General features: G+C 36.9%; 1 protein-coding gene across 3 annotated transcripts in view; it reads left to right on the top strand.

Annotated features, from left to right (window-relative positions):
- The window catches only part of LOC145681098 (uncharacterized), a 100,388-nt gene that overhangs the window by 19,028 nt on the left and 65,005 nt on the right, over positions 1–16,355 (top strand). For all 3 annotated transcript variants that reach the window (XM_081752495.1, XM_081752496.1, XM_081752497.1), the window contains exons 5-6: positions 7,770–8,007; positions 13,291–13,399. In XM_081752495.1, coding sequence (XP_081608621.1) covers positions 7,770–8,007; positions 13,291–13,399 — 347 coding nt within the window. The remainder of the gene's footprint in view (positions 1–7,769; positions 8,008–13,290; positions 13,400–16,355) is intronic.

Genomic DNA, 16,355 nt, shown 5'->3' with positions numbered 1-16,355 from the left:
TGCGCTTAGTTCCGAGTTGGATTGATGATAGTGCACCAATTTTTCGGTGATGTAAGAAGTAGTAAACTTTAGTATAGAAAGCAAGAAATGAAATCTTTGGGTTTAACGTCCACGCTTACCCTTGTTAGGATAAAGGAGACGATGATTAAATGATTAAAGCAAGTAAATGATGATGGAAGAATTAGTAATGAGAAAGTGGGAGGAAACGGGAGTACCCCGAGAAAACCCACGAGCACGATGTTATCCACCACAATCTTACTTGGCCAGGGATAGAACCAAGAACCTCACGCACCAAAAGTAAGCACTCTACCACTGAGTCACCATGCTCCCTAGAAAGCAAGAAATGCTGGCGATTATATTGAATGTGTTGACTAGCAAGAAACAACAGCGATTGTATCTAATGTGTTGACTGCACAAAACTCAAACACATTACACCTGGACACATCGTCGGTGTCTTTTAGCGTCAGAGAGTGTAGTACTTGAATGAAAAGTGCGGTATCTCACGGGTAGAATATCTTTTTCTGTAGTAAAATTTTATGCTTCCGAGTTCTGCTTGCGCTGAACAAGTTTCACCTGAATAAATACCGTGTAAAATACTTCACTCTATATATACTGTATGTATATATATAATTTAATGAATTATGCCATACTCACTATGGAAAATGAAATATGGAAATATCTTACATAACACAGTTCATTAGTTTCAAGGAACGTCTACGCTATGCAAATCCGTGCTGTTCAAAGTCTTACATTTAATTTAATTTATTCATCACAAAAGTTTAGGGCAATAAACAAGCTTTACGGAAATATTTTAAATAAATAAGTAAATAATACATAAAATCCTTGTAAACATATATGCTGTGTAAAAAAATTGTTCAATTGCAAATGAAAAAGAAATATTTCAGTTTTCTGTCCCATGGTTGTGCCAAGTATTCGAAATAAGAAAGATAATTAATGCAAAAGAATGAATAAGAATGGAGTTGGGGCACGGTGGCTCAGTAATCGAGCGCTCACCTTTGGTGCGTGGGATTCCAAGCCACGCAATTTTGTGGTAGACAACGTCTTGTTCGTTCAGTTTCTTGAGTTATGCCGTTTCCTTCTACATTTTCATTCCACTATTATTTCATAATCACTTACTTTCATTCATCATTTGTCTCCTTTAGCCTCCTAAACTGCATAACCGTTGGATGTCAGGTTGAAAATTTCCATTTCAAGAATTGGTAAAATAAATAATGGATTGAGAATGTGGGAAGAAATGGGAGAAGCTACGGACACGATGTTGTCTACCATAAACTAAACCCACGTGGCCTAGGTTGGAACCAGGAACTCTTCGCAGATAAGTTCGCAATAAGAGATAAGCGCTCTGCTGCTGGGCCAACGCGCCCCCAGTCTTCAATTGTTATTAACATCTTCATATTATAACCCAGTACACACTCGACTTGACTTTCCATCTATATGTATACATGCTACTTACTGCTTTTATTTGGTTATTTTTAACACGTAGACTTGCCATGTGTATGGAATTTCATACACACGGCTCCCGTGCAGCGCCGCGTGTATGGTTTTTCATACACAACCAATATATTGCACTTCTGTCGCGTTTGTTTTACAGGTATGAATGCAATTACATACCTATGTCGTAGAAGGCAAAATTTAATGACTACGCCACGTATATGCAAAACCATACACAAAGATAATCATACATTTATGCACCTAAAACAAAGACAAAAACAAAATATTACTGGCGAACTGTTGCCAGTGGCGCACAGATGATAACAGTCAAAAGATATGGTGACAGACAAGGTGTTAAAAATTTGAATTTGACAAGCCATATGTAATTTCGTAAGTATGTAATAATTAAAACCTTCTTAACAATATCCACTTTTTTCAGAGTGACGTTATGCAAGGTATTCCGTATTCAATTTATATTGCATGCTTGGTAGTAAAAAGCAGGGTCGGGCTCGTGTCCTATGAAGCTCCACTCAACACATTTTCTCATTGTCCTATATTGACCCGATGGCCTGATCGCTGGGGCAAATATAGAATGAGAAATATTCATTCCCTACTGTAATGCACACTTTCAAAGAAACAATGATAAATTTACTTAAAAATAATTATAACTTAAATGTCAACAACGTTACAAATTATACCGTAACTTCCATAGCCCTCCTGCTTGTCTGGTGGCTAGTGTCCTTGGTGCGCGTGATCCCGGGTTCGATGCCCGGTGGGAACATAGAAATTTGAACACATTACTAAGGTTCAGATTCCATCTTAAACTATAGTTCATTTCGTACTAATCTTCCCAAAATTTTGCGGACCGCAGCACAGCACAACAGCTGGAACAAGCCATTACAAATGCTATACCGATTATTGCAAACTTAAGCTCATATTTTCCGTTACGTTGTCTCAAACCCGTACTTAATGAGAGCTTACGATTTGATATAGCCTTTGTTGCTCAAAAGGGACGCTAAACTTCAATAAACAAGCAAATATACAATTCACCTTAGCCTTGTAAATCAGAATTCGTCCCTTCAACTTCTTTGTATGGAAACCGAGTGCGACCACATCTCCGCAGCAAAGATGGATTTAAGTTCATGATGTTGTGGACAAAACTCATAAGATTGTTTTGCTTCGTGGGAGCTCAGAATTTATTTCAAAACTGGTGTTCCACCCGAACCTGTAGCGTGATATATACTGTGGATTAAAATCGTGCTTAATTGAAAGCTTTTATTGTTTACAGGTTTTCTTGTATATTTAGGTGGCCTTGAGTATGTGTGCAGTTATTCAAGGATTTCGATATACAGGTAGACGATAACGCAGGTAACGACTTCTATCGGGTCAGGATGTATTAGCGTGACGCACAGACTGAGACATTTGCTGTTTATTATTAGGATTAGATAAGCAAATACACTTTAAACAGTACTCTTCCCTTTTTTATAGGTCTGGTTTTGCTACTATACCACCACTTCATTTGCATCTCGCTAAGTCTGATTACTTCATTATGTCCTTAAGTCTACAAGAGGTTAGCACAAGTGAATGATCATTAACTGGTTGGTGGATTGGAAAAAAGTAAGAGGAAAAATGTAGTACCCAAGAAAACCCAGGCATATAATCTAATGTCATCATAGCCATTTTAGATATACTTATGTCCTGTTTAGCGTGAATGGAATAGTTGTGAGGCGTTTAATTTGAAGACATATGCCATTTATATATTATTTATTTATTTATTTAATTTACGTAACAGACTTTCAAATACAGTCTGCTACGCCAATTTACACTAGAATCATTAAGTATCAGCAGTTATAGCAGCAGCAATAGGTGGGGATACTGTAGTTCAGTAGCAGAGCGCTCGCCTGGTTAAATACGACCCGATTCGATCCCATGCCGTGAGAGTTTGTGGTGGACCACAACCTGTCCGTAGGTTTTCACGGGGTTCTCTCGTTTTCTATCGCATTCTCATAAGTCTCTCATAATCATTCATTAATCATTTCTCATTCTAGCCTTAAGGGCATAATTGTAGAACGTTAAAAATTTGAATTCAACAACAATGGGTAAGAAATTGATCAGGACCTATATTAAGTTACCATTTCGGCATTTGAGTAGTGGAACTGAGGAAAAAGCTAAGTCACAGTAACCGGCCACTAGGTTCGAATTCGAGACGATCTGATTGCGAAGCATGACTACCAACCACGAACTTAATCCCTACTAGAATTTTAATCGGACGCTTATCTTTGGTGCAACTGAATGGGGCGACCTCTATTATCAAATTAATCCGTTTGGAATTAATGGCAAGTTTGTGCTAGTTTTTTAAACTCCATTTTTGCATTGTGTCATCGCTTTTATTGGTGTCTTAGGATGTAACTGCCGGAAGTTAAAATTAAAATTGAGCATATGTGGGCAAGGCCAAAAGCTCTTGGCGTGAGAGTGAAAGACTGCTATTTTGCGTAGTCCCCTTTTAGTTCAGTGCACTTGGTCCAACGTTTCTCCAGTGAGTAAATTCCATTCCTGAGGTGCAAATTTTGGAAGGTCTGCAGAATACGCATATGCAGCTTCCATATCCTCTTCATTGGCTCAAAACGTTTTCAAGTTGGTTTTTTTTTTTTTTTTTTTTTGTTTTGTTTTTTTAAATGTGGGAGTAGGTAGGCGTAAGTGTGTGGTAAATATGGTGAATAGGGTATGTGTTCCAACAATTCTTGCTCCAAATTCAGTTTTTAATTTAATTTTATTTATTTATTTATTTATTTATTTATTTTTTTTTTTTTTTTTATTCCTAACGCACGTTGTTCTATTCTGATAAACAATAATTCTCATGTATTCTTTTTTCATTCAGTTGGTCCAGGAGAGTTGCGTGGTTCGCCAGTTATTGTTTTACCTAATGGGAATAATCAATAAGAAAATCGTGCATCCCAGTAAAACGAGCCGACTTTCCGGCTGATGAAATAGATTTCCCCTTTCTGATTTAGGATCATTGACTTCCACCCACTGCTTTGGTTGCTATTCCATTTCTGAGATGGATGCATGTTTTATCCACAGTAACAAATTGGCGACAAAATCAGTTCTCAATGGTCCAGCATTGCCGAGAAATCCGTTACTTTTGGCATGTACAAACATTCAACAAGTGCAGCACCCATCTTTTACATAGCTTTTTCGTATTTAATTCTTCATGTAAAATGTACCGTGATCTTTCTTGCAATATGTCTATGGCATCAGCTATTTCATACGCCTTCAATCGCCGATCGTCAAATATCTTATTGTGCATTTTTTCTATGCTTTCATCTGTGGTTGCACAGAGTGGCGACAAACCTGGAAAACCAGGAAAAGTCAGGGAATTTGGAAGACCGGAAATAGTCAGGAAATTCTGCAAGTATCAGGAACTTTCTGTTTGCTAAGGATGAAATTTTAAAATCATTTGGACTGAAAATTTTAAGACAATTTCAGACGTTGTTTTTTAGCAACTTGAAACTTAAAAATTTATCTATGTTTTCCATTATGGATTTGTAGCAAACTTATGTTCCCTAGTTGTGTGCATTATCTTTTGCTTTCGCGTGTGCAGTGGAATATCATATTGATGAATCATCCTTAAATGCAGTTGGATTAACGATGCAGTGGGAAATCAGTTTTCGACGCTCGTTCAATTCCAACCTTTTTTCGTTTCCACTAGCTTCGATCTTATTTAGAGTTCCCTGTCCTGCATAAAGTTAATGGTAGCTTATCTCATGAAAAGCTTTTGGAATACGGATACTCGTATGTCAGCTTCCGTGTTTTCATTGTAATGTATTTTAATTTGCAAAGAAGTTCGTTTCAGAAATGTTATGAGTTTACGAAAATGGCTGATAGAGTTGCATATCAGCGTATGCATTTTGTCAATACTCAGTGAATAGCCGGACTAATTTCATCGGACTCTTGATTTTTAAAAATGGGGTATGTCTCGAGCTACCAAAGTGTACGAGAGGGGGCTAAGTTCTCGGCCCAACCCAGAAGGACTTTAGCTACAGGCACGAAAGTTTCAGGCTATTCAACACTGGGCGTATCATTGCTCCAATTATTCTAAACCTCTAAATAAGTCAAATAAAATAAAAGTGTGCAAAAAAACTGTTCAGCAGCTGCTATAATCTCGTTATCACTACTAAATTTCTGTCTTTTTAAAATTCTTCTAGTCTAGGGAAAAGGTAATAATCAGAGAGAGCAAGGCTTGGCGAGTAAGGTGGGTAGTCAATGCACTGAAACCCTAGATCCTTCAGAAAATCCATTGTTCGTCCAGCCTTGTGAACGGGAGCATTGTCCTGAAGAAACAAACTTCCCCCTGCTCTTTTCTTTAATACCGGTAACTAGAATACTGCAGTAATACTCTCTTACGGTCTGATAACAGAACACCATCCTTATCCCAGAATATTGAGACAAGCACTTTGCCTGCAGACCTCTGTGCTTCGAATTTCTTTGGGCTTTGAGATCGTGAGTGGTGCCACTCGCAAGACTTCTGTTTGGTCCTAGGATCAAAATAGTGGAACTGATTTTCATTCTAGGTAACAAGCCGATTCAAAATCTCCTTTAGAATTCGAAGAGTACAGCAAAATTAACAGAGGGGGGACGCATTTCGCGGAAAACAATTTCTAATTGCGCTTTTTATACTAATTTGAGGATGCCGAATCCACTGAAACTAGTTTTAAATGAGTTGAGTTGACTTTGAGTTTAACGACCCTTTCAGCAGCGAGGTTATATGAGACGAGGCCTACTGGTTAACGTGGAGTCGAAAAACATAAGCTTCCGCCGGGAATCGAACCCGAGTCTCCCATGCCAAAGGCGCGTACGCTAACCGCTTAGCCACGAAGGAGCTCAGCTAGTTTTAAGCATACCCGTTCCTGGGGTTAGAAGTTGGAATCTTTGAAGTACCACTTATGGCATTAGTAAAAGTGCCAAAGCTTAGACACATTTTTAGTTGCGCTTTCTATACTACTTGAGGATGCTGAATCCAATCAAATTATTTGTAAATGTATCTGTGCATAGGTCAGGAGAAAATGACCTCAAAGTTGGTATATTTGAAATACCGTTTATGTCAGTGGTAAAAGTACTCATGCCTGGATACATTTCTAATCGCGCGTTTAATACTAAATTGAGGTCACTGAATCCAATTGAACTATTTTGAAACATACACGTCAATGGAGTACCTAGAAAAGTAATCTCAAATTTGGGATGGGGTACTTTTTCTCGTGACTCCATGGACAGATATGTTTGAAAATAGTTCCATTGAATTCAGGATCCTGAAATTAGTATAAAAACCCAATTAGAAATGTATCGAAGCCTGGATATTTTTATTGTTGGCATAAGTGTTACCTGAAAAGAACTCAGCTTTGAGGTCATATTCTTCGTGATCCTATGGATGAATATGTTTAAAAATAGTTCCATTTTATTCATCATTCTCTAATTAGTATGAAAAGCACAATTAGAAATTTAATTAAGCGTGGCTACTTTTTACTAGTGGCATGATCGTTAGTTTTTTTTTTTTAAAAAAGGGGGGGGGGGAAAGGTATAAAAGAAGTACTTGTGTCAGTGGTGGTACGCTGGAAGTAATATTAAAAGGAAAAGAAACTCAGTCAAAAGGAAAAAAAGTGCCACAGGTTAAGGTAACTGCCACTTATTCAAATTTTAATTTTCCAATTTTTAAAACATTTTATTATTACGAAGCTTTATGAAGTTGTAAAAAAAAAAAAAAAAAAAAAAAAAAAAAAAAAAAAAAAAAAAAAAAAAAAAAAAAAAAGATAAAAGAAAGTTGTGCAGATGTCCAAGCTTGCGTCTCAGCAAGAACATATAACTGAAGAAACCGACACTTAATTTTGGAAATTTCGAATTAGCAAAGCCCAACGAGTAACAGAGTTGTACAACTTCTTATTTTTCAGTCTCTTTAGGGCATCTATAAGTAACAAGAAATGCTTATATGTCAGTTAGGGTATGTAACTAGCTCTAGATAGGTACCTTGTTGTATCTGATCATTTCAGGGCAATTGGATAAGACTTTGCGTAAATGTAAATCCTAGTGCCCGTCAAGTGCCTCTTAAAATATTCAAAAACTTGATTCACAAAAGTTAGTACAGGAACCCAGGGGAAAAGTTTGTAAATCAACTTGTGTAGAGTGTGTTTCAATAGCTTTTAACAAATAACTTCGGTGTATGTGTTTGGTATAACTGAATGTTAACACATTCTGCTTCAATAGACTAATTGAAATTGTATTTCTATTACAAACATACTTTAGTACAGTTCTTTTCTTTCTTTCAGTTTGGAGGAAACAGAAACCAACTTTCCTCCCCTGTTCCAAAGATGGCTCGTTGGTCAGTCAAAAGAAATCTCCAGACAGTGCGTGGAACCACCTCTCAGAAAGATTAAGAATCAGCCTCCTTTCCAACCAAAACCTTCACTGCAACCAGTGCTTAGCTTTCTTGTGGAAAATATCAAACGTTTGCCTAAGGAAAACTGTCAGTTATGCAAAGGGCAGTGCCTTCCATCAGATCCAAAGGTATTTATTCATTGGCTAAAGATTTGTAAATTACAGTGATCCTGAGTGCGTTATTTCTGGGGTGGAAAGGAATGAGAATTTGTTGGTACACCTTTCCGTAATGCCTAGTATCCCATTACGTTTTCCATTAATTGAGGAGTAAAAATATATCTTGCGGAAGAATGAATTAAAGAAAGAAAACTAAGTTCCAGTGTAAAATTTAGTAAGTACATAGAAGTAATATGAAAAAAGAAAAATAGGAAAAATTGTTCTACGATTGTTCCTCCACTTCAATAAATTCATTCGTGGTTTTTACGTCGTTTTTATTTAACTATTGCGACGAATACTTAAAAGAAATGAGTAAAATCCTTATTTCGTTGATTGCATCCGTAAGAGTTTTCCTGTACTACGGTTTCGACTACATAACTCTTATGTTGTTATTATATGCAGAAAAACTCAAATCTTCAGTTCTTTCAGAAAGAAACCTCATCAAATTTTTCTACACAAGCAATCAGTTTATTAAGGGGTCTTATTTCCATTATTTTAGAATCCTTGCACGAAAAGTGCAAATATGCATAAAGTGATTCTATTTTCTTGTAACCTGAGAACAAGGCCATAGAATAGGTGGTTGAAATCGTAAAGAAAAGATCCTACAGACGTAATCATCCAAAATATTTCATGTATTTCCTTAATAATAAAAATAGGCGAATAATTGTCTTAAATGAAATAATAAACATTGTTTCATTGACTTTTCTGCTACCATTGTCAAGAGAACACAAAACGCGCAGTCTTAATAGTACAGGGCTGTTATAAAATTCTTGCTATAAAACAAATGCTTTTATATATATATATATATATATATATATATATATATATATATATATATATATATATATATATATATATATATATATTAGTACTGCATTGAAATAAATATTAAGATATTTGTATCATCATCCATAGATACACTGTTGCAATCATCGCCACACCTTCAGCTGGGCTCCGTTGATATCTATACATTCCTGCAACCTCCGGCGAAATTCATGAATGCTACTCCGTGTGGTGTCGTCAGAAATGTCATTGATTACTTCACTAATCTTAGCTTTCAGGTCCAGCGAGTCCTTTCGTTTTTCCACATACATCTGTGTCTTAACGTAACCGCATAAGCAAAAATTACATAGTGTCAAATCGGGAACCTGGGGGTCAAAGAGTATGGCCTCTGCGCCCAATCCATCTGCCTGGTATCTTACGGTCTGCAGAATTTCCCTGTCATCATCCAGTCGTTTCAACATCAGTTTACAGAACTCCAATCTCGTGTCTTGATCATCTTCTGCACAAATTTAATCTTGTATGATTCGGCTTTCAAATGTTCACGCATTATCTTGCGTGTTGTTGACTGAGGGATTCCCAACTCCAGCGACCGCAGCGGAATCGATTTTTTTTTTTTTTTTACTTCTCTCCGGGCTGTCGGTAACTTTTCGCACCGTGTGTGGGCTCACTGGCGACCGACCACTTCTTTGCATATCACAAACACTCCCGGTAGTCAGAAGCTTGCTGTGCCAACTCTTTATACTCCTGACATCAGGAGGTACTTCTCTGTACACTTGTCTGAAGTTTCGCTGCACCAAGAGACCTGATTTCAGTTCTGTATACTACAGAACACACGCACATACACACTTTGCTTTTTCTTGACCGTTCCCATTTTCATGACCTTTGTTGTACCATTGTTGTCAACCAAAAATTCACAGATCATTGCACAATTTAAAATGTATTTTACATCAATATCGTTATTTTCAAAAAAAGTTATAAGCATTTGTTTTATAGCATGAACAGCCCTGTATTGTAATTTTTCGAAATGGAAGTTTTGGACAATTTTGTCAAGAGTGTAACTAAGCGAAGTGATGAAAAGATCTGTCCGAATTGATGGCTAGATTTTGCTCCATCCTTCATCTCCAGTATTTCCTCCTTCACTAAAGCGTCCTATCAGTGAGATCGTTCAAAAATATTCACATAATTAGATTTAGTTCCTCGTCATGGAAAGAGGTAACTTATATTTTCTTTCGGAAAAAGAAGTTTTAGATATTTATGCATAAAATTGCTAGTCGTGACAAGAACAAATAGCCTCGATGCTGACGTCAAAATTAAACTTCAATCAATCAGGTCTCTGTTATCGTACGATGTTGGCTTGTTTACTGAAATGTGATGACCTCTACCAAGAATAGATCTCGGAGTGTCGTGTATCAAAGACAAGCATGTTAACAATTGGTGCCCTTTTTTTCAGCAGGAAGGCTAATGCTTAAAGTGGAGTGCAAGTTACGTAGTACGCTGGTGGAGATTGAATCCGGTCGAGACCATTTGTACAGAAAGTCTCTTGGTTTCGAAGAGACACTATTAACCATAGAAACACCGGGCTCTCCGGCATTTCTGTGGTTAAGTGGCCAAGTTACTTATGTGAAATCTTTACAATTTAAGCATGTAGTTTTTCAGTAAAATATGTTAGGATATGGGAGTGTGTAGAGGCAAATTTTTATTGTCTTCTGATGCATGTTTTAAATGATTCAATTTCGATTTCCTATATACGAACAGCATATTTTTTTTTTAAATTACTTTTTCCGTGGGTTCTTATAAATATTTTAATGGATATCTTCTTCCGTTTTCGAAATAATAATACTTTACATTCGCAACTCTTCACCGGTACAGATTAAAGAAAAAAAATGTATATTCTGATATTTGTTTTCTTTTCTGGTTACTAGTAAGTTTCATATTTGTTACAAGCGTAGCATTACCTTACCAACTAATGATTAGGTGTCTTGTATTGTAAAACATGAGTTGTAGCTGTGAATATGAAACAGTGAATGATGATAATTGTTCTGTGTGCTATAACGTTTGTGCAACGTGTATGTTGTTGTCTCGTGTAAAATGTGTTACTTGCCTGCAAAAAGGATTATTGTTGTGACATAAGACATAGTGTCAAGACAGTTGCCTTCTTTTCTTGTGTGTCGAAAAGTATCCTATACAAGCCTATCACAAGTGGCGGTCATTTCGTTCATCAGTTACTCATCGACAGAGTTGAGGCTAAAAGTTCTGGATTGGAACCTCCCCTTATAAAGTGCATTGTGGCTGGAAGTTGCCTTGCAACTTACATTATAAAAGTGAATGTAAGTTTCTGTCTAATAACCACTGACCCAATTAAAATGATAGACCTCCCAAGAATCATATGATATTAAATTCATTAAAATGCCCTTTTTGGGTTATAATTTATGCATAAATTGAATATCTCTCGAGCCCGTCAAATTGGGAAGATAAAACTCTTAAACATAAATGGACACACATCTCAGCATTTTTTAAAAATTCCTATTTAAGGATGGGGGATCGGGGGTGTCATAATTTGTGTAACATGATAAAATAATCGAATATCACCGATATTAATGTCCAATCCGTAGTTCACGGGGTTACTAAGATGAATAGTTACACCTCCATTCCATTTTAAGTCCTAATTTATATTCAGTTAGCATAGGAGTAAGGGTAAATGGGAAGGGGCGACGTGTAAAAATAATCAAAAACGACCGATATTAGTGTACATTCCATTGTTTTCGGGGTCGTTGAGATGAATAGCGACACTCCCTATCAGTAGCGTATTTATAATTGTTTCGGGGGGCAATGCACAACACGGGAAGCAAGGGGGAAGCAAGTGCCCACCTAAGTTTGAGAATTAAATATATTTTAATCGATTGTCTACTTATGTACTAGGAGTAAACGTGAAACTCATATGTCGGTGGTGGGGGATCGTACCTTCCCCTTCTGCAGGCAAATCTGAAATAACACTTCTGAAACAGGGGCGTGACACTTCTGCAAACAGGGGCGGATCCAGGATGGACTTCTGGGGGGGGGGGGCGGTGAATTGTAATAATGCGATTTAGAGCTAGTTTTAAGAACTCCAAACTCTGGGATGGGTTTTATTTATATATAAAATAAGGAAGTTTCCTATTCTGGGGGGCGATTGCCCCGATCGCCCTTCCCCCTGGATCCGCCCCTGTCTGCAAACACATGTTGAATATTTGTAATCTCATTTCAACTTAACTGATTTGATTTTAGAAAAAAATGGAAATATTCAGTTTTATCTGATGTAGGCCTCTCAGTATTCATTTCTGAAAGAGAATAATTTAAGAAGACTGATGTTACAAAGCAGAATACCTCGGAAGAAGTCATTGTTATTTCTTGCAGCGCTGCGCATTCATAACGGCTCATTGAGACAGAAACAATGGACTGTACTAAACGACGGTTTGGAAGATATTATTCAAACAAGAGGCGATTCTGTTCTGAGGATATTTTAATTATTTGAAAATAGATATGAATTGTCGTCTTAGAAAATATGCCACGTCAGTCTAGTTTCCGTTTGTAGAGTTTGATCCAGAACAACAATTTCACAGGGGCCTCACATGTGCAAGATATTGTTCAAACAGGAGGCGAATCTGTTGTGTTCTAAGGATATTTTAATTATAAAGAAATAGAGATTATAGTGCATTTGAACCTTAAAATCTACAGTGAGTTGTAGGATAAGCACGTGTTGCATTTAAACTCAATGCATAAGAGGAATATAACATGGAATCCCAATGAGCCAAAACAAACTTATTCACTCAACGTTAAACTCTGCTTAAGAAGTATGTTTACATTTTGAAATGTTCGAAAATGAAATCTTTCAGTTTAACTTCTGCCCTTTCGGAGAAGGATTAAGGTGAGTGAATGATGATGGAAGAATTGGTACAAAGAGAATGTGGTAGGAAACGGTAGTACCCCGAGAAAACCTACGGACACAATATTGTCCACCACAAATTTACTTGTCCAGGAATCGAACCAGGGACGCCACGCACCAGAGGTAAGCGCTGTACTGCTAATCCACCATGCCTCTTGGAATGTTCACACATTACCATTAGTCCACAGAATCTCCAGATTTAACCTATATAGAAAATTGTATGACTTTTTATTTCGAGTAAAACATTTGTCAGTAATTAACAAAATTTATCTAATTTACGAGATCTTGATGGACAAAATCAAAAGAATATTGGCACTAGTTTAATGTGGAAAATTGTGGCTTCCATATCAGAATGAAATATAGTTGTTACTCAGTATATCGTAATGTCACGCTCCACTAATTACGTTTCAGTCTTAGGTGTCTTAGTTTTTGACTAGTGAGCTTAGTATGAACAGGCTCGCTTCACGTCAGAATATGAAATTGTATAATAGTAGTTCAGTATAAATATAAAAAGTGTTCATGTATATTTACCTAAGGATTTTTTCTTATAGGATGCTGAAACTGATGAGTCAGCAAATAGTCACGTGGAACGTGTCTACTGTGGACATTTATATCATTTGGGCTGCCTTATCACCTATATGAAAACGCCACCATTTCAAGGTAAGGTTATGTGTGAATTTACTGACCAAAATCTGTTTATTATTTTAGTATTTTCCATATATTCTCTTTTATGTAATTGAAATAAGGGGATCTCTTCCAAAACGGGAATAGAAATTAGAAAAAAATCGTAATCATAGCAGAGAAACAAATAAACAGACGTTATATGTGCTTTTGCTGAAACGTTTCATCAGATACAGAGAAGAAATAGGAAGAAGATGCGTGTTCACGTGTACGGTCACGTAACTTAGTAGACTATAAACAGATAAATTGATTTGCTTAATTGATTTTTTACGTCCTTTGTCAGCAATGGCGAGACCTATGGTTCAAAATGGGATCTTAAGCACTGTAATGTTGATACTCTTTCAAGTGAAATTGAATGTGTGACTTCGTGCAGCAAAGATACACATGCTAGCCATTAGGTCGGTAATGAGGACTAAAGAAGGTGGAGTTTAATGGAGGAAGATAGCACTAATGGAATAGATAAGTTGGCAAGAATGTTTGGAGAGCAACGAAATAATAAATGAAGAGAAATATTAGTATTGTTCCGGTACAGTTTGAATGTCGGGATTGTAATGAGGGACACCTTAGTGGTGCAGGATAACAATACCAAATTTGTTTAAAATAAAACACATGTTGAGTAGGGGTGACTCCACCACTAGTCTTAAGCGAGTAGAACCATGAGCAAAGTTAGATATGGGAAATACACATGAATTTAATGTTATAAATAATTTAAAAATAACTAATACATTTTCTTTGAGAATTGGTAGCAAAAGGGCGTTAAAGGAGTAGATGGTAGAGCAAAGTAATAGCAACTAATTTTGAACAGTCTCACCCTAATTCGAAGTAGTTCCAATCTCCTCCTTACTCATAGGTTATGTTTGACGCTGTACTCAAAGTTCCAGTGACTTTGAAGGTCGAGACGCTTGTAGAAATCCATAGTTGAAGACTTGTTCGACAATTGACCATGGCATCGAATGCCGGACCGAAGGCAGGGAGACTGATGTGTCCTGCGTCGTAGTTGAGGTCCAAAGACCAAGATCATGCTCTCAATTGCTTTTGACCCGACTGTCCCTCTGACATCAGAATGAGGAGATAGTGGTGAGGAGTGATTTCATGAGCGTGGTCAGTTACCCAAAAAATGACATTGACAAAGTCTGTGTTTCCACGTGTCATCGACTCAACACCAAGCTCCTAAATTTCCTCCTGCGCTTGTTAACGTTGATAGGTAAACATACCAAAAGGAAACTCATCAGAATCAAAATACTTAATTCATGCCCATTACTTCTTGTTGTAACATCGTGTAGTGGGTAAACGAACGAAGCGGACAATGTCTTGTAGTAGCCAATAAGGTCGAACCAATTAAGAGAAGCAATTGATCTAACAAAGCAAACTAAAAGCGTCGAATGTGAGATTGTTCTAAAGGGTGGAGGTTCTTAAAGGTCGCTACCATTGTTTATTACAAATTACTTACAGGTACAAAGACTTCTTCAATAACAGCAAGCAATAGGTATTTATGTTTCAATGTAAAGTCAGCTAGCGACGTAAAACAGAATATCGGTATTAATAACATCAGGCAGTGAACTCTTTAAAGGCTGCTTGGCTTCCCATGATAACTGATTAAATTTCCACATGAATAAAGATGTCATAGCGGGTCCTGAGATCATGTTCCATAACATTATAATATCGGGGAAAATTTTATTTTCTTCTCCTTTCCGCTACTATTTGATGAAGCATTTTAGCGAAATGCTCATAATAGTCTGTTTTAGTGTATTCATACTTCATTCGATTGTCAGGTAAATTCGTTCATTTTTCGCAATCAGTGTTATTTGGAGCACGAAAAATACTTTGTAGTAACTTTTTTAGCTCGTATTTTTTCTAAACACGTTTTCTCTTTAAAATATGATTTGAACTATTTCTTTTAAACGGTATGACGATGCAGTGTCAAGTAGACAGATAAAAGCATTTTCGACATCTGTTTTCCTTCACTTTCAGTCAAGACTCCAATTCCGCAAAGGGTGCTCCGGACATTTGTGCTATGCATGTTGAAGGCGTTGTTACTGAAAAACTTGTATAGAAATGCGTTTTCCGCGCTTCCAGGAGGGAAAATTCTAACATACAGATTTTCCGCGTTCCACCGATTTACAGTTCAATAAAGAATGATTGAACGAGCTCACTCTCGAGAATCCGTGTCTGTTAATAGGAATTGGGCTATCAGATGGGATGCTGTCATTATATAATTGCCTGTCACCTGCACTCAATTGGTAAAATCCTAAAATCATTTGCATGTGGGTGCCGCATGGTTTGAATAAAAGATACAACCTCCAGCGCTCGATTATTGTAGCTAATTTGCTCGCTGATATCGACGCTTCTTACAAATGCTTGTTTCTTGATCGTGTTGTTACTAGGTAGGAAAATAATATATTTAGGTTAATAGGGATCAGAGGAATGAATGAATGAGTCTCAACATGCAAGCAATACCCCGAGCCATGACAAATCTGCATCCATGTAAGATAGTGGTCTGCATTTGTTGGACTTGAGAAAATTGTAATTCATTATAAAGTGCTTGCAAACAAGGTCAATGCAGAATTGTATATGCATCAAATGCAGCACCTCAGTGAGGTGTCTCACTGAAATAACTTGGCCGGCGACATATCGTGCTCAACTCTTGTTCTCCAAATGAAACATATATTTAAGAAACAAACTGAAAAGTTCTACTGCACCCTCCATATTATTCTGATCTAGTGACTCAGATTATCCCTTTTTCTGGTCGCTATCTGCAAGCATTTTGATCAACACATGGAACTGAAAACCTGGCTTGGTGAATTCTTTCAATTAAGACCGAATAATTTCTGCTGCTTAGGTATTGAGATGTTAGTGAAAATTTGACGATTGGAGAATGACTTATTTTTTAAAATTTAAAATTAGAGAACCTTTTCTCTGCAGTCCATATATATCT

This window comes from Thermobia domestica, chromosome 3 (assembly GCF_964235325.1).
Source record: "Thermobia domestica chromosome 3, izTheDome1.hap1.1, whole genome shotgun sequence".
Taxonomy (NCBI): domain Eukaryota; kingdom Metazoa; phylum Arthropoda; class Insecta; order Zygentoma; family Lepismatidae; genus Thermobia; species Thermobia domestica.
Note: the sequence above shows the minus strand (reverse complement) of the source record. Positions and strands in the feature narration are given on the sequence as shown.